Raw genomic sequence first — 19,168 nt, 5'->3', positions numbered from 1 at the left:
TTACATTTCGATTGCAGAATCGTATGTTGACTCAAAGAATGTTAAAGGCCATTTTAAATTAAACAACGACCTGGCCAGTCTGTAGGTAGGTACAGTGCAGGCAATAGCCTCGGAGACAAGTTCACACAAAACACGAGCGGTTCAGAAATAAAATGCAGTGCAGTAGAAAGTTAAGGGAAACATATCGCTGAGACAGCAGTAACAGAATACAACGAGAAGCTAATGTTAAGGTCAGATCTGCTTGGAAGATCGGCTGGAAGTACCAGGGCAATGGTTTTTCAAGGGCTTGTTGCATCTAAGTGTCTTAAAAAAAGTTTCTTATGACGTCCTCCTCTAGCGTAAAAGGAAACATGTTACAGATATATCCAGAAAGTGCTACAATTCAGATAATGAACACATCACTCGTATTACATTCTCCTGCTACATATTTTCGTTCGTGCTGCTTCTGAATTTCACTCGTACAAGGGCTAGTCTCACGTGTATGAAAAACAAACAACATCTTATAGATAAATCTTTCTCTGAGCTGAAGGACAAGTCCTCTGCGACCGGCGCACATGCGCGGAGCTCCTGTCAGAGCTGCCCTGAGGGAGGGGATCCTGTTTGGAGGCTCAGTCTGTAAAGTGAGTGGGCGGCCGGGCAGCTACTCAGGGAAACACCGTTAGCCGAACGGCACTTTGCTCATCTGTGCAATTCTACCAGAACATTTCTTCCGAGCTGGACCTTTCAGAGCGGGCAAGTACAACCAGTTCGGGTAACCTACTCTCTTCCACCGATCACACTCTGCACTATTCTTCCAACCCTGAACTGCTTTCTCCCAGCACCTCTGAGCAGTTGAATCAGGTTATTCCGGGATATGTACTTCAGAGGGGAATGTGTTCCAGATAAGTGACAGTGCCCACGTTTGTACAGACAACCGGGTTGTTAAAAAATAGTTATTAAATGTGGGCGTCAGTCCCATTTCATTTCTATTTGCTGCTTGCTTTCAGCATGGGTCTTGTCCAGGCGAGACAGAACCTTTAACATTGACCCACCTTTTCCCAAAACTTTTGTTTTCTAATGAAGGTGAATTCTGCCCTGAAAAAGGCAGCTGGAAAAAAGGACGGTTGAGGGAGCTGGGTGAGGGAGAGAAGTTTTTAAAAACAATTAGTTTATTTGTTGAGCAAGGAAGTTTACCAAGAAGTGTTACTGATGATTGAATGTGTTTGATATATTTTGGAGGTTCTCTGATGTGTCTGATTCTGAGGCAATCATGGCAGCACCGATGGGTTCTTTGTCCATTAAGTGACTGAGGTAGGGTTGCTTTTTTCAGATTGTTTAGCAGAGCTTCATTCATAACTAGGGTAAATAATTGAGGGTGGAGTCTCTTGATGAATCACCAAAAAACCCAGTGAAACGATCTGAGAGTGTGGACTGAAATCCCACCAGATACTGCAGATGGTGGAATTTTTCTGGAATATTTCTTTTAGGAAAATAAATCTGCCCTCCTCACCTACGTGACTCCAGACTCACAAGAAGGTGTTTGACTCTTTAAGTTTTCTCTGACATGGCCTAGTAGACCACTCAGTTCAAGGACATTTAGGGTCTTGCAGTCTTGCAGGCCTTGTCCCACCAACGAATACAGTTAATGAGACTGTCATGTTTTCAGCTTTTTGACATTGGCCACTAACATGAGAGGATGAGCCAGCTCTGACTGGCTCTGACCCAGTATCAAGAGTCAACAAGTGTGGTGCTGGAAAAGCACAGCTGGTCAGGCAGCATTCGAGGAGCAGGAGAGTCAATAGTTTGAGCATAAGCTCTTCGTCAGGAATGTGGGATGGGGGGAGGGGGGAGGGTGCCAAGTGGGTAAAGTAGCTCGGAATGCAATAGGTCTCAGTGGGTCCAAAGCATGTTACAAGAATTGCAGTATGTGGAATTTAGTCCACACATTCAAAGATCATTGCTTGAGCAGCTGGAGAGAGAAGGACTGTGTAGCCTGAGCTGTGGAAGGAAGGGTCCATGCCTGAACTCTTCATACACTGAGCTCCTGAAACCATTGCTGGTGTACCTTCACCAAGTGCACTGCAGCCGTTGAAAAGGCTACTCCCCACAACCTTCTCAAGGGCAATCAGGGATGGTCCAGCAAGTGAAGATGACATCCCGTGAAATAATATATGTTTTTAAGAAAGCAAATGAATTTGTAGCTCAGATGAGTCTGCCTCTCCACAGCAGTAATCGTAATGAAACCAAAACAGAGATTGATGGAGAAACTCAGCAGGTCTGGCAGCAATAAACGTTCAGCTGAAGATTCGCAGGATTTAAAATGTTGAGTTGCTCTCCCCCCACAAGTGTTGCCAGACCTGCTAAGCTTCTTTAGCAATTTCTGTTTTGGTTTCAGATCTTCAGTATTTCCAATTATTTGCATTTGTTTAGTAATGAGATGTACCAACCCTGTTCCTACCTTTCTGTGTTCCCCTTTGCCCTTCTAATACATTTTTGTAATTGTTGTGGTCTCTGTTTCTATCTCCAGCTCTTGTAGGTGCATTTCTCAGCATTTATAATCCTCACTGTCTTAAATCGTCTCTAATAAACATCCTCAGGCCTCAGTGGCAGTATTCTCCCCTCTAAGTCAGAGTTTTATAGAGTTTGAAAACTTTTCCCAAGATTTCAGCACAAGAATTGAGGCTGATACTCTACTGCAGGTCTGGCTGAATGTTGCACCATTGGAAGTGAGATCTTTTAGATGATATATTTCCCAAAGACTTGTCTACTCTCAGAGATGTATGTTTAAGTTCCCATGATGCTATTTTAAATTGTAGCAGTCCAGTCCCTGATGTCCCACCTGATATGAATCCCTCAATCAACATTACAAAAACAGACTATTGGTCAATAATGCAGTTTGTGGGAGTTTGCTGCTACTTCTCCTACATTAAATCAGTGGCTATCTTTCAAAAATATTTGATTGGTGGCAAAGAGTTTTGGCATTCTGGAAGTTATGAAAGGCACTTTATTCATAAATATTTATATTCTTTCTGTTTCTATGCCACCAATTTGAAACTTCCTCAGTTGCTGAAAACTATTTGTTCCCATTTACTATATTTACACATCTGTATCAATTCAACTCATAATCTCTTTCAATGTGGGCAGATTGATTCCTGATGTTAACACAATTCAGTAGAACTCTCTGAACTTTGTTTTTTTTTCTGAGACCTTAAAGGAAATACACCTGCCCAGAGTTGGTCAAGTTTTCTTGGACAATTATGTTCTTCTCATCTCATGGGTCAATTGATACCCCAGTAAAATGCTAAATTTTATGGACATGTGGCAGGAGGTTTTGCTATCTACCCACCATAATCATCCCGGCTCCTAATTCAAGACACCATAATGAAAAGGCACCCAAACACCACTTAGCTTTCTCCAACCCAGGAGCACCACTCAATCTCTGTTCATCATCCCCATCCACCTCTGCAGATGTCAGAGACTGGAAAAATGCAGTGCCCGTGTTTCAGTGACACACCACAGAGGTTCTGCTGTAGGTTGATCAAGAGAGAAGGGACTTGCTTTTCCCCTTGGGATGGTAACAGAAAGCCATCCCAATTGTCAAAGATAGCATGGGCAGAGATGACTGCAGAGGTTTGTATCCATGGGAAGTTCATGAGAACCTGGTTCCAATGCATAAGATGGTGATTGATTTGCTGTACTCTGCTGGGGTATGTATTACTGTCTACTTGGTTCATCCCACTATGCATGTAAATTAAGATTTGTTAGATTGTCACTGCAGAGGATTGTCACATGCAAGATTGTGTGCCAGGCTTTTCCATAAGGTGTCTCCTGTCAGTCACTTCCTTGCAGCTATCGATGTAGCACCAATTGTACAACAGAGCTACTGGCTGTCACACATCTGCCAGGGGTCACGCTTAAAATGTTAAATGAACTACAGCACTCAGCAGCTCATGCAATATCAGCTGACTGACCTTCAGCACAACAAGGGGAATGTCTATATCTGGGTACGTTTCACCGAAGACTTAAATGGGACAAAGATACAACCATAAAAGATTACTTTGGAATGAATACCTCACCAATGTCTGAGGCACACATGTCATATGATGCTTTATTGGTTTGCATCAACTCTAGTTCTTTGAGTCCTAACTTCCCCCTACCAGATTCTTCTTGCCAGTAACAAACACCGACATTCACAGCTCTGGGAACGGCCATCTCTATCTCTGTCAATTTATACGGACATAGTGCTCATGCCTGCATGCTAATGTCTTTTCATGCTTTTCTCCTCATGTAGGTGAAGTATGGGCACAACCCAGTGTGAATGTGCACAGATGGGGTTTTTGGGGGTGAAGTGGTGACACATGGCATAAGGATACTCACTCCCTTTGGGAAGTAGGCAGCTACATTGACAAGGCAGGAAAGGGAACATGAAAGCCATTTCCTGTGTACCCAATTGTATCAGGGAAGCCAGCATTCTCTGTGGAATGTACAATTCAGAGCTCACCCAGCTTGAAAAGCTATATAGTAGCAATATTCATTTCTCACCCACAAAATGGAAGGGCTTATTGAAAAGTTTTCATGAGGTTTTCTCAGCACAGTTCAGGGGTTATTGAAAAGCAATTTCAGGTACTGCCTCGGACAAAGAGACAGAAATAGGGCACTTTTCATGTTAGGAGTTCTGATGGTTAGCTGTCTTGCAGAGAATTCAACTGAAATATGGTTCTGTCTCATGGAAAATAGGTTGAGTATTTTATTATCTCTGTGCTTTAGAAGTAATTTTAGTGAGCTGTGCAAAAGGCAGAGAGTAGACTCAATGAAGTGCTGATTTTAAGCTGTATTACAAGGAAGGCAACTGAGCTGCAAATAGTTCTGTATAGAGGACAGTGGATGAAGTCCAAAGAGCACATGATATTTCTTTGCTCTAACATGACAGGTTGAGTTCTACAAGTTATTAGGTGGTTAGATATTGCAGTCAGGGCTTAAGAAGGGCCTGTGCCCGAAACGTCGAATCTCCTGTTCCCTGGATGCTGCCTGACCTGCTGTGCTGTTCCAGCAATAAAGTTTCAACTTTGATCTCCAGCATCTGCAGACCTCACTTTCTCCTCCAGTCAGGGCTTAGGAATGTTCTGGAAGTTGTAGTGTTCACAAGAGTCCAGGCACCACTAATTGGCCAGTATAGCTGAGAGTGGGGGTTTAAAAGCAACAAACAGTGCTTGCTTGATCCAGTTTAGCAAGATGGAAACTCAGGAATAATGCAAGATTTACCTTGGTGAAGCTAGCTTTTGGTGAAAAACTGGTGTTATGCCACTGAAGCCCAATTTTCAGATTTGGTGGGAGCGTGGGCCAGATTGGGAGATGATTGACCAGAATAGTAGCAGTAATTGAGGTAATCCATGATTGAATGGCTCTTAGAGTCACAGAAATGTACAAGCATGGAAACAGACCCTTCGGTCCAACCCATCCATGTCGATCAGCTTTCCTAGATAAATCTAGTCCCATTTACCAGCATTTGACCCACATCTCTCTAAAACTTTTCTGTTCATATACCCATCCAGATACTTTTTAAATGTTGCAATTTAAAAGAGCTCCCACCACTTCCTCTGGCAGCTCATTCCATACACACACCACCGTCTGCGTGATAAGGTTGCCCCTTAGGTCCCTTTTAAATCTTTCTCCTCTCACTTTAAATCTATGCCATCTAGATTTAGACTTCCCCCACCCCGAGGGAATGACTTTGTCTATTTACCCTATCTATGCCCCTCATGATTTTATAAACCTCTATAAGGTTACCCCTCAGCCTTTGATACTCCAGGGAAAATAACCCCAGCCTGTTCAGCCTCTCCCTATAGCTCAAACTCTCCAACCTAAGCAACATCTTTGAAAATCTTTCCTGGACCCTTGCAATTTTCACAACATCCTTCCTATAGTAGGGAGACCAGAGTTAAATGCAGTATTCCAAAAGTGGCCTAACCAATGTCCTGTACAGCCAAAACATGACCTCCCAACTTGTATACTCAATGCACTGACTAACAAAGGCAAGCACATCAAATGCCTTCTTCACTATCTTATCTACCTGCGATTTTACTTGCAAGGAGCTATGAACCTGGGCTCTATCTCCACCTATTGTTTATTCTCCCGCCATTGTTCCCCCTCCCCCCCACAAGATTTTATGCATAAATACCAGCCTTTTCCTAGCTGCCATCAGTTTTGAGGGAGGGTCACTAGACCTGAAACATTAACTCTGATTTCTTTCTATGGATGCTGTCAGACTTGCTGAGTTTTTTCTGAGTTTAAGAACTTTGTTTATGGATTAATTCAAATGCTACTTGATTACTGTTAGGTAAGAGGTAGGGGAGGTTTTCAAATTGCCACTCTAAGGCAGGCAGTAAAACTGTGCTGGAACATGTAAGGGCCAGTCTTTAGGGTGGAAGCGCGTATTTCTGATTTGTCTATAGACGCTGCAATTGTTCACAAAATTAAAAATCACACGACACCAGGTTATAGTGCAACAGGTTTAATTGGAAGCACTACCTTTCGGAGTGCTGCTCCTTCAGGTGGTTGTGGAGTACACGATTGTAAGATACAGAATTTATAGCAAAAAAAAATCATTGTTCACAAAGAGTGTGTAGTCACAGCATTGCTTTTCTTGGTTGCATGACCCTAGGTTGATTAGAAACATTCAGCAAATAATTAACAGCATGCATTTAATAAAAAGCATTGCTTTGTTAATACCAAGTTTTGTATTTTAATTATTTTTAGACAGTGCAATGACATTATACTCTCAAATAGCTGAGGACAGTGCTTTGACAGTAATTTAACAGATGGTCTGTATTGCACTTGACTGTTTGTTTGCTCCTAAAATGCCTCATTTGGCTACGGGTTTGGATCCAATATGATGACCAATTTTTTTTTTAGTAAATTGTGTGAATTTAAATAAGTTGCTGGTACATGGTGTTATATATTTTACCTTTGTGTCCATATCCTGAAAGCCTAACATCGAAGCTTACAAAGTAATGACATAGTGATTTATTTTACCAGCAGTGACTCAGAATGTGCATTACCAGAATGAAAACCACAAACATAACTTAAGCACTTCATTAGTATCGTAAGAATATAGAGATGAGCTGGATAGTACTGTATAAATTTACTCTGTCCTGCTGTGAAAGAAGACAATGAAACTTTTAGTTAGCTGTATTTTCTTGCTAAATTTACATCTTGAATAACTGTTGTTCACTAATACATTGTTCAAAACAAAACTGTATATACTATTTAACTTGACTTGAGACAATTGAAAAATATTTAATATTTGTACAGTTTGGATAATGAAACAGAAAGGTGAGGAATATTAATAAATGTAATGTGAAATATTGGATACTTACCACAGAAATGTAATCTTTTGGTATTAATAATCCAACTCCAATCTCTGAGAGGTAAAGGTTAGAGAGAATTATGTATTTACCGAAAATAAGATGCTGATGCAATCCAATTTGTAAAAGACATTGTGGAAATTTTCAACAAGTCCGACAACATCTTTGGAGAGAGAGAAACAGATTTGCCATTTTACATTGATGTTTTATCAGAAATGTTCTGCCAGCTTTGTTGAATATTTCTGATGTTTTCTATCTTTAATTTCAGATTTCCAGTATCTGCAGTATTTTGCTTCTGTAGTAGTCCAATGTGAGTTAGACATTTATCACTGCCATTTTTGTTACAGCCTCTGCCTATTAGCATGGCCACATACACAATTTGACAAGACTGAATGTGTACCAACACACACAGGATGGATGGGATTAGGAAGTTATGTTCGCAACACCCCCTTGGATCTACCAAGCATTGGTAAAACAAACATTTATGGCCGAGATGGTGAAGATGGTTTTAACTGGCTCATTAATAATTTCCCAAATAACCATGGATGTGCTATCTGCACAGACTTGAAACTTAAGTAATATTGAAACTTAAGTACTTGCTGTGAGTCAACTTTATTGCACAGTAGAATTTATCTCCGTTTTGACTATGATTTTCTAATTCCAACATCATGGAAGTGGAGGGGAGCCAGAATGTCACGACTTCATCTGAGAACAGGACAGTACTCTCCACAGTTCTGATTGGATTAGTTTTAGGAGTGATTGTAATAATAACCATCTTTGGGAATGTGCTGGTGTGCCTAGCGGTTGGATTGAACCGGAAACTCCAGAACCACACAAACTGTTTCATTGTGTCCCTGGCTGCTACAGATCTACTGCTGGGTTTGCTGGTCCTGCCATTTTCAGCTATCTCAGAGTTGTTTGAATGGCCATTTGGAGACACCTTCTGCAACATCTACACCAGCTTGGATGTCATGCTGTGTACAGCTTCCATCCTCAATCTGTTCATGATCAGTCTGGACCGTTACTATGCTGTGACAGCTCCACTGAGATATTCCGTGCTTATTACTCGCAACAGAGTTGTCATCTCCCTCAGTCTCATCTGGTGCATTTCAATCATGGTGTCCTTCTTGCCTATCAACTTAGGTTGGAATACCAAAGACTTATCAGTGCAAAGCTTAGCCAAAACCAATCGATGCCACTTAGAGCTCAACAAAGGGTATGCCCTCATAGATGCTTTCATCACCTTCTACATCCCTTTGCCCATCATGTGCCTGACTTATTATCGAATATTCAAAATAGCAAGGGAACAGGCCAAACGAATCAACACTGTCACTGGATGCACAGCACTGAACCGATCACTGCCAACTGTGAAGGAGCATAAAGCAACTGTAACACTAGCGACAGTGATGGGAGTCTTCATCATTTGCTGGTTCCCTTATTTCACAGTGTTTACCCATGAAGGGATTTCGGGGAGACCGGCCAACAAGACTGTCTTTGCTGTGGTCCTGTGGTTGGGTTATGTTAACTCAGCCCTGAACCCTATTCTTTATGCCACCCTCAACCGGGATTTCCGCAAAGCGTACGAAAAGCTACTGCGCTGCAAGAGGAGGAACTCATACCACAAAGACTCACCTGACAACCCTCTGAGCCACCGGCCACTACACAACTGGGACCTGAGGAATGAACAGTGCCACCAACTGGGTCCAGACTCGGAGCTCACTTCAGAAGACAGGAATGGTGAAAATGTTGCTTCCTACAAGGATGATTCAGAAAGGTAACATTCTAATTTTCTTGTACTTTTAATTCTAAAGCACTTGATATCTTTGCAGTTTTCAATGCTCATAATGTTTGCTAATGTAAAAATATCGGGTTAGTATGTCAATTTCTGAATGCCAAGTGTAAGACAGAATGATACCATATCAGCGTAACAGTACTTGCTTCACTTTGCTTAATTGTGTGACTGTGCCTAATTGTATTCTCAAGAATGGAAGGGTTTTGATTTCTCATAAGACAAGCCTAATTGCATAACAATGAACCAAGCAGAATGCATGTGCTGACAATTGTCAAAAATATCACCACCACTGATTTATTATCAACATTTATTACCACCTTAAAGATAAAATAATAGCTTCCTTTTCTTGTATCAGCGATGGACATCATGGAAAGTGTCATAACTGCCTACTGTCAAAGACAATGAAATGTGACTTAGAGACTGCAATAGCATTGAATTCCTTTACCATGAGACCATAAGATGTAGGAACAGAATTAGACCATTTGACCCATCGAGCCCGTTCTGCCATTTGATCGTGGCTGATGTTTCTCAACCCCATTTCTCCCCATAAGCCTTGATCACTTTACCAATCAAGAACCTATCTATCTCTGTCTTATACATGCTCAATGACTTGGCCTCCACAGTTTACAGTGGTGGTGAGTTCCACAGATTCACCACCCTCTGTCTGAAAAAGTTCCAATTCATCTTGGTTCTAAAGAGTCATCCCTTCACTCTTAGGCTGAGACTTTGGGTCCTAGACTCCCCTACTAGTGGAAACATCTTCTCCATGTCCTCTTAATCCAAGTCTCTCAGTATTCTGTTTCAATGAGATCCCTCTAAACTCCATCAAGTACAGACCCAGAGTCCTCAAATGCTGCTCATATAACAAGCCCTTCATCTCCAAGATCATTCTTGTAAATCCCCTCTGGATCCCCTCCAATGCTAACACATCCTTCATTAGATAAGGGGCCCAAAACTGCTCACAATATTCGAAACACAGTCTGACCACAGTCCTGTACAACTTCAACAGTGTATCTCTGCTCTTGTACTCTAGCCCTCTTGAAATGGATGCTAACATTGCATTTGCCTTTCTATCTGCCAACTGAATTTATATGTTAACCATAAAAGAATCCTGAACTAGGCGTCCCAAGTCCCTTTGTGCTTCAGACTTTCTGAAGCGTTTCCCCATTTAGAAAATAGTCAACTCCTCTATTCTTCCTACCAAAGTGAAAAACCCTATGCTTTCCTACATTGTATTCCATCTGCCACTGTTTGCCCACTTCCTTAGCCTGTTCAAGTCCTTCTGCAGTCTCCTCGACACTACCTTCCCATCCATCTACCTTTGTGTCATCTGAAAACTGAATGCCCTCAGTGTAACACTGCAACTATAGTAATAGTTAAATTAGGGAAGGAAAAAATATGTTCGTAGAATTCTTAGTGCCCCTAGAAATTCTCATAGTGTTCCTAATATTAGATCTTACTTGTAAACCTCATGTTTAACTTATGCCTCCTCCATAGCTTACATCAATGTTTCCCTCCATTCTTTCCTCACATGAATTGATGTCAGCACTCTACGAAATAGCATATTAATGAGTAAGCTTTGATGATTTTCATGCTTTTCTCTTGTGGTCTCAGTTATCAATCAGATGGAAAAAAAATGATCATTGCTAATGGTAAAATCTTACATCAGCTGAGGAGTACTATGTAACTGGTCCTGTTCCCCTGCTTCTTTCTGTCAAAGCTCTGCAATTTGTTTTGTGTTTAGTGATTTATTTATTAAATAGTTGCTATCGAATCTGTCTACCCCACCTTTTCAGAGGGCAGTGCTGCATTTGAGAATGTCTTTGACTTTCTGCATCATCACGTCTTAATCTGCAGTTCTTCCACAGTTCTTTCTTGCAGCAAGAATGAAGTTCCACTTTAGGAGATGCATTAATTGGTGCAAACCTCAAATGAACCTAAGCTCCCTGCTGAGCATGCAGTCAGTTAGCATTGCCTTGAATGCCAGGTTGCCTGTCACACCATGGAGATAAGCAGAGTGAGGTGTGTGTGCTACCTGTATCGTTTCTACTGGGTGTGGTATAATCTCACATACAATCTCTGCACCCACTAATAAGCCAATGAAATGTTAGAATTTTTACTGTTTAATGTTTGCTGTAAATTGCTTTCAAAATCTTCTATGTTTATGGACAACTCAAATACATCTCGCTCTACTTTAACCAATCTCTGAAATTTAATCAATGTCTGGCCTGTTCACAATCCATAGAATGAAAAGATATGCTGAGTACAATTTGTGAAATTTAAAGTCTCACTCTTCCATCCACAAGTTAGTATTTCATTTGGTTAACTTCACTTATTATTAAATATTTAGCATTTAAATATTTACTGGTGTCCACCTTGTTAATCAGCTCAATTGGTAATGTGTTTAGGGAATCATTTAAAACAGAAATAGTGCACAGTGACAAAGAAGACTAACTTAACCAAAGCCAGTTGGCAGCATCTGTTCCAGGCAGCACATTGACATGGCATGCTAAAACACTCATACGGATATGGTATAGTAAAATTGAGTCAGCACTGATTTAATTTTTTTAGGTACTTGATGATATATGCATTGGTTTTATGGCAAGGTTTTTAATAGTCTGTCACTCAATCAGGTGGCCCACCAGATTGAAGCACACTGAGGAGGCAGCTAGCTTCTGAAGTGATTTGAAAAAAGGCTAATCTGGAAGAAGGGTGATGTGATTACACTGCATCCATACATCAAAGATAAACAATTCAAGTGTCTCAGCTTCAGAGTGGGAGAACTGTAAATAATTGGGAAGAGACAGACTAATTACAAAAAGAATTTTGGAGATAGGCTGAAGAGTATAAAAGTCGAAAAATGTGCTGCTGGAAAAGCACGGCTGGTCAAGCAGCATCCGAAGGGGAAGGTGAGTTGACATTTCGAGCATAAGCTCTTCATCAGGAATGAGGGCATGGCCCAAGAAGGCTGAGAGATAAATGGGAAAGGGGTGGGGCTGGGGGTAAGGTAGCTGGGAATGCGATAGGTAGATGAAGGCGGGAGGTGGTGGCAATAGGTCGGAGAGGGGGGTGGAGCAGATCGGTGGGAACGAAGATGGACAGGTGGGACAGTTCAAGAAGTTTAGTGCTGAGTTGGAAGGTTAGATCTAGGATAAGGTGGGGGGAGGAGAAATGAGGAAACTGGTAAAATCCACGTTGATCCCGTGTGGTTGGAGGGTCGCAAGGTTAAAGATGAGGTGTTCTTCCTCCAGGCATTGGGTAGCTAGAGTTTGGTGGTGGAGGAGGCCCAGGGCTTGCATGTCCTTGGTGGAGTGGGAAGGGGAGTTGCAGTGTTTGGCCACAGGGTGGTGGGGTTGTAAAGTAGATGATGCATATGGAAGTATGTCATCTACTGTGTCTGTTGCTCTTGTTGTGGTCTCCTCTCCATCGGGGAGACAGGACGCCAACTTGCAGAACGTTTCAGAGAACATCTCTGGGACACACAGACTAAACAACCCCACCGCCCTGTGACAAAACAACTCCCCCTCCCACGTTGTCAAGGACATGCAAGTGCCGCCAACTTGCAGAACGTTTCAGAGAACATCTCTGGGACACCACAGACTAAACAACCCCACCGCCCTGTGACAAAACAACTCCCCCTCCCACGTTGTCAAGGACATGCAAGTGCTGGGCCTCCTCTACTGCCATACTCTAGCCACCCGACGCCTGGAGAAAGAACACCTCATCTTCTGCCTTGGGACCCTTCAACCACATGGGATCAATGTGGATTTCACTAGTTTCGTCACTTCCCCTCCCCCAACCTTATCCCAGTTCCAACCTACCAACTGGATAACGCCTTCTTGAACTGTCCTACCTGTCCATCTTCCGTCTCACCTATCCGCTCCACTTTCCTCTCTGACCTGTCACATCACCCTCCACCTTCATCCACCTATCGCATTCCCAGCTACCATCCACCACCCCTCTCCCATTTATCTCTCAGCCTCCTTGGGCCACCCTCTTGTTCCTGATGAAGAGCTAAGGCTCAAAACGTCGACTCTCCTGCTCCTCGGATGCTGCCTGACAGGCTGTGCTTTTCCAGCACCACATTTTTCAACTTTGATCGCCAGCATCTGCCGTCCTCAGTTTCTCCTAAAGAGTATAAAAATACAGGGAATATAAATCAAATGGTTCGAATTTACTAGACGCAACACAGGATAAGTATCTGGAGATAATGATGGTTAGCTCACTGAAATCAGCAAAAACATATGCAACCAATTTAATGTAGCGGGAAAAAAGGAATGGTACTTTAGGACGTACTGTATAGCTAGGGAAATAGAAACAAATCCCATTTGACAACTAGTTTTTGTCTAACACTGATATCTAGAGTGGCTTACACACCTCTGATCACCATACTGCAGGTAGTTATCTTGATTTTAGTGTTAACCAAGCTGATAGCTAGTTTAAGGCATTTAGCTATGAAGAAAAGTTTGAAGATCCTGAAATTCTTTACATGGGAATTTCAGAGCTGGGTTCATGAATTGAAGGAGATTTGAAAAACAGGGAAAGGCAAACCATATACAAGAGAACATGAATGAACTAGGAAGGTGGCTAATGTGTAGCAACATAATATTTAAGATTAGATTACCTACAGTGCGGAAACAGGTCCTTCGGCCCAACAAGTCCACACTGACCCTCCGAAGACCACCCAGACCCATTCACCTGCTCATGCATCTATCACTATGGGCAATTTAGCATGATCAATTCACCTAACCCGCACATCTTTGGACTGTGGAAGGAAACCGGACCACCCGGACGAAACCCACGCTGACACAGGGAGAATGTGCAAACTCCAAGCAGACAGTCGCCCGAGGCTGGAATCGAACCTGGGTCCCTGAATGGACTGGATATTGGATGGGATATCCAAATTAATTGCAAGAGGTTTTACAGAAATTTCTTGTCTGATCAAAAGGGGTGAGAGGAATGGACAGCAAAGCATAGAGAGGCCCCCAGAGGGTAATTGTCCCCTTTTGTTTGAGAAGCCGTAAAACAATGATAGGAGCAAAGGCCTTTTGCCTGTTGCTTATAGACATTAGATCTGCTGCAGCCTTCAGGTCTACAATGTGCAGTTGCATTTGCTCTTGCCTCAGGGAAAAATTTGAGGAGTTCATATGAGATCCTCCAGACTGGCATCTGGGTGATCAGACAGGGGAGAGAAATACCAGGGCCAATACATCCACTGTCCATGGCACAATACGTTCAGGTTACATCTTTGTACTGCAGAGAAATTAATTTTTCATTAAACAACTGGGTAGGGGATTATTGGCAGCATCACCTTCATTGCCTTAATGAATCAGGTCCTTCCAAATCATCGCATAAGCTGAGACTGCACAGGTCTGTCAGGAGAGTATTGTTTTAAAATCATGAGTGTGGAATTCACTGCTGAATTTCATGGTTGAGATGGAAACCCTCAACTTATTTAAATGATCGTGTCTCTGCACATGAAGGGCTGTAACCCACAAGGCTATACTGTATTCAGGTGCTGGTAAGTGGAATAATAATAGACAGCTAGTGCTGACACAGTGGGATGAATGCCGCTTTCAGTATTGTATCTTTTCTATGGTTGTATGTTCCATGTGTGCACAAGCATAAATGTTTATATGTTGTTGGTCAGAAAGGATGCATTGACTTTGGCCCTTTTGATTGGAGAAGAATGAATCAACGTCTGGAACTTAAAATGACTATTTTTTTTGCTGAAAGTAGTCCAAATATTGTCTTTTTTAGCAATATCCCCAGTTAAAGAACAGACTAAAAACAGATGGACCAGCACAAAATGAAGTTTGGGCAAACATGTGAAAAGTTATTTTGGATGGCATTAAGAGAGTGAACTTTGGAAATTTGCATCTTTATGGATGACAGAAAGGCCAGTCTTGGAACTCTAAAGTAATGTTAATATGACCTGTTGCATAGCTAATTAAGAAGAACTGAATGTTAAAAAGATTGATTCCAGCACTTTCTTTTGTGTACATTCTTATTTGCAGGATCTGTTTCAATGCTTTTATCTGTTTGTCTTATGTCTCTCAGTATTTAATTTTGATTTAATCTGAGCTGGTGCTTTATTTGTTTCTATGCTTTAGCAAGTTCCAGCATTCAATTATTTTTTCCAGCCTCAGCTATGTCATTGTTTCCCTTCCTTCAGTTCCACCCAACTTTCTGAATGTTATCATGTCTTGTGTTTGTTTTTTCTCTTAGGAGTCAGATGCTTTCTGGAAGTTCTTCATGAGCACTTTGGCTTCTTATTCTTCCTTTGCTGGGGAGTGGGAAACAGACCTTCACAGATCTCCAGATACTTATCCTGTGTTGTGTCCAGTAGATTAGAGCCATTTGATTTATAATCCCTGTAATTTTATACTCTTTTTAGCCTCCAAATATCATTGATTTGTCTGTAGTGTGGACTCTACAGTTGACATAGCATTCAATGTACTTAATCACAATATTTTCTTCCCTAATATTTGGTTCCTCTTTCACAAAAAATGCTTTCACAGGAACAAAATTATAGCTAATGTTCGTGGTTCAGTCTAAAATGCATGCTAATCAGTAATATTTAAATAAAATAAATCCAAAATATGATGAATGTTATGGAATAAAAAGACATTAAATAACATAATTTGACATGCTATCCAATACAGTCATTCTATCCTTGTTTTGTCAATTCACTGATGCATCAGGAAATCAGTTTAAGATCAGGAAATATCATGAAAGCTTTATAGTTCCTAATTATAAAATAATGTTGTATCTTTGATCTAAAGTTTCGTTTTGAAATATAACAGGAAGTAACTCTGCAGACTGGTTATAGTATGATTCATGTGAAATATAATTTTCATCTTGAATTGTAATATACAGGAGAATTTTTTATCAGTCAAATATGGTTGAGTCAGCTTTAATGGGTATGATGACAGGATTGTATGGTATCTTAAAAAAAGCATTGATAACAATGATGTTTCTTCAGTTATTTAACTACCAACACAATTCTGCCAACATTCATCAGGTACCTGGTGATTAAATTTCTATTAAGAACATAAATTGCTGGAGAAACTCAGATTTCAATTCAAGTTCTGAAGAAGATTGCTGGACTCGAAATGTTAACTCTGTTTTCTCTTCACAGATGCTGGCAAACCTGCTGAGTTTCTCCAGCAATTCTTGTTTTCTTGAATCTCTGGCATCCACAGTTCTTTGTTTTATTATATTAATAGGTTTCAATGCTGGCAGTACGCAAAGATGTACAAAGGGGGAATTTATAACAGTGATCTACTTAAATATTGTGAATAAAAGTGAAAATGCTGACATAATATGCTGCAAGTTCACTAAAATGATTGATATGTTTCCTCCTAGGAAAGTAGTCAATCAAATAAGCAGACATGATACAATTGGAGTGTTTTGAAAATTGACTGAAGGTTACCTTTGTTTACTAGAACTAGGGCAATTATAAATGTCATTAAAACGTCTGTTACTTCAAGCAAAATCATTCAAGGTTTAAAATGGCTCAGGATTCATTGCGACTTTGTGATGATCTTGGCCTTTAACTCGGATAAGTAGGACTGGGGTATATATTTTATATTCTGAACCATATGCTAGCTGCCCCAGCTCCTTTTCGGGAACAGTAATATGCTGTAATTCATGATCGTTAGCTTCCATTAACAAGGATAAAGCAAGTTAATCTGTTAAGAGAGCTTTGCTTATTTATAATTACCTTGTGATGAATACGTAGAAACTGCATGTTGATTCTACATTTAATGCATAGGATAATATTGGGGGCTATTAGTTTAATAATTGGGTACCAAGAATTATGGAACAAATTATAGAGTTACTCAGATGCGCATCAAGGTATTCTCCAGTAGGAACTTTGATTTATCAGACACGTAAAGTCCTTATCATTCGATTTTCTGTATTTTTGATAGTGGACTAAAATGCAAAAAGAAACTGTTTTAAAGCCAAGAATTGTGAAAGGAATTGCGGTGTTTTCAAAAACAAGTTACTGAAACTCATCATCTATGGTGTTTGCACTAATGCTTTGCTCACGTAGTAGGGGAAGCCATTTATAGATGGCCTGGTATCATGGTGTGTACACCAAGTGAGTTTTGGCCAGCAGCAAGTAGTGACTTGGTTTTTACAATTGTACCCAGTTGTGGATGCCAATCATCATCAATCTGGCAATAGCTATCTGATTGATTCCTGGATAACTTAATAGTTTGTGGATTTAAACAATATAATGAGAATCCTTGGATCTCTGACATTGTCTCTCTTTGCTTTATAAATAACTGAAGCCCAACAAATCCAGTGATTGACAGCGCAGTTAGTGTACCATTTGCTCTTTGTGTCCTGCAAAGGAAGTGAACAAACTTGGAGAAATGAGATTGAAGAACAAAATGTCCTGGCAAGTCAAATGGATTATCTTAGGAAAACTTGCTGACTGAGTTCCCAGCTTTATTTTTCCCTTCACCCATGAAGCCAACGGTTTCTGTTTATCTGGGTCTGTCTGTTTGCGTGCATGCCATTTTAAAAGGGCTTGAGAGTTTTAACTAATAGAGCCATATGTGGATATTCAGAACTATTTACTTCCTTGTAATAATTAGGTTTTTTATTAAGTACAAAAACCTGGTTGTTGTTTTCTGTTAACTTGCTTTCACAGGAAAATCAGAAATTTTTATCTTAGATTACATCATTAAGTTTTGAGGCCACCACAGGAGTAGTGGGGTTTGAGAACATGTGGGTCGTAACAGTTAACATTTTTGCCTCAATGACAAATCATTCTTCCGCATCAGTTTTTAAAAAAATGTTGCAGTCGAATTAATATCCTTATTTGTATTGTGCTAAAGCCTACCAATTTGTCATCTGGTCTTGAAATGCCTGTAAAAGGTTTGAATGTCATTGAATGTGAAGGAGTGATGGTTAGATTCTCTCTTATTGGAAATGATGATTACCTGGATCTTGTCTGGCACAAATCTTACGTACTATTTGTTAACCATAGCCTAAATGTTATCCAGGTCTGGTTCCATTAGGGTACAGCGTGCTTCAGTATCTGATGATGATAATGATTGTTTTGGAGCTTCATCCTCCCCCCATTAATTATTTAACTGTCCACTACTATTCACAACTGAATATGGCAGGGTAACAGTGTTGAGATCTGAGTCATTGGTTGTGGGAGCACTTAGCCCTGTTTATCAATCACTATTCATGTTGTTCAACATGCAAGCAATTCTCTCATAGCTTTACCAGGCTGACAACTAATTTTTAGGTATGTCTGGTGCTGTTCCTTCACTCTTCATTGAACTCAGGTTGATCATGTAGCTTGATTGTAATGGTAGAGTGGAGGTATGTGCCAGATGATGAGGCATAGACTTTTACTGAATACTGTTGCTAGATCTGTTCAAAGATTAAATATGGTAATACCACAGAAAATAGCAATGAGGATATCTCCTGTATGAAGATAGGACTTTGTCTCCATATTAAATGTGTGCTGGTTCCACTCATCAATACTATTACGGACAAATACATCTAAGACAGGTCGATTGGTGAGGACCATGCCTCGTAAGATTAGATTAGATTCTCTACAATGTGGAAACAGGCACTTCAGCCCAACAACGTCCACACTGACCCTCTGAAGAGTAACCTACCCAGATCCATTTCACTCAGACTGATGCACCTAGCACTATGGGCAATTTTGTATAACCAATTCACCTGACCTGCATACCTTTGGATTGTGGGAGGAAACCCACACAGACGTGGGGAGAATGTGCAAACTTCACACAGACAGTTGCCCGAGGCTGGAATCGAACCCAGATCCCTGGTGTTGTGAGGCAGCAGTGCTAACCACTGAGCCACCATGTAAGGCTTTCCTCTTGCTGTTTACTCACTATCTTTTGCAGACTCAATCCGGTAGCCATGTTCTCTAGAAACTGGTGAGTTAGATTAGTAGTGATGCTATCAAGCCATCCTTGGTAAAACACACTGAGGTGCCACTCTCAAAGTACATTCTCTGCCCTTGCTGTCTTCAGTG

At 40.9% G+C, this 19,168-nt stretch overlaps 1 protein-coding gene across 2 annotated transcripts in view; it reads left to right on the top strand.

Moving 5' to 3' along the window:
- The first annotated feature begins 595 nt into the window (after positions 1–595).
- The window catches only part of LOC122556924 (histamine H2 receptor-like), a 37,474-nt gene continuing 18,901 nt past the window's right edge, over positions 596–19,168 (top strand). For both annotated transcript variants that reach the window (XR_006313706.1, XM_043704171.1), the window contains exons 1-2: positions 596–751; positions 7,691–9,117. Coding sequence is in view for 1 of the 2 variants with exons in the window: in XM_043704171.1 (XP_043560106.1) it covers positions 8,012–9,117 (1,106 nt within the window). In the remaining variant the exon portion in view is untranslated. The remainder of the gene's footprint in view (positions 752–7,690; positions 9,118–19,168) is intronic.

This window comes from Chiloscyllium plagiosum, chromosome 14 (genome assembly GCF_004010195.1).
Source record: "Chiloscyllium plagiosum isolate BGI_BamShark_2017 chromosome 14, ASM401019v2, whole genome shotgun sequence".
NCBI classification, from domain to species: Eukaryota; Metazoa; Chordata; class Chondrichthyes; order Orectolobiformes; family Hemiscylliidae; genus Chiloscyllium; species Chiloscyllium plagiosum.
The sequence above is the reverse complement of the archived record's forward strand: the minus strand, read 5'-3'. Positions and strand labels throughout refer to the sequence as shown.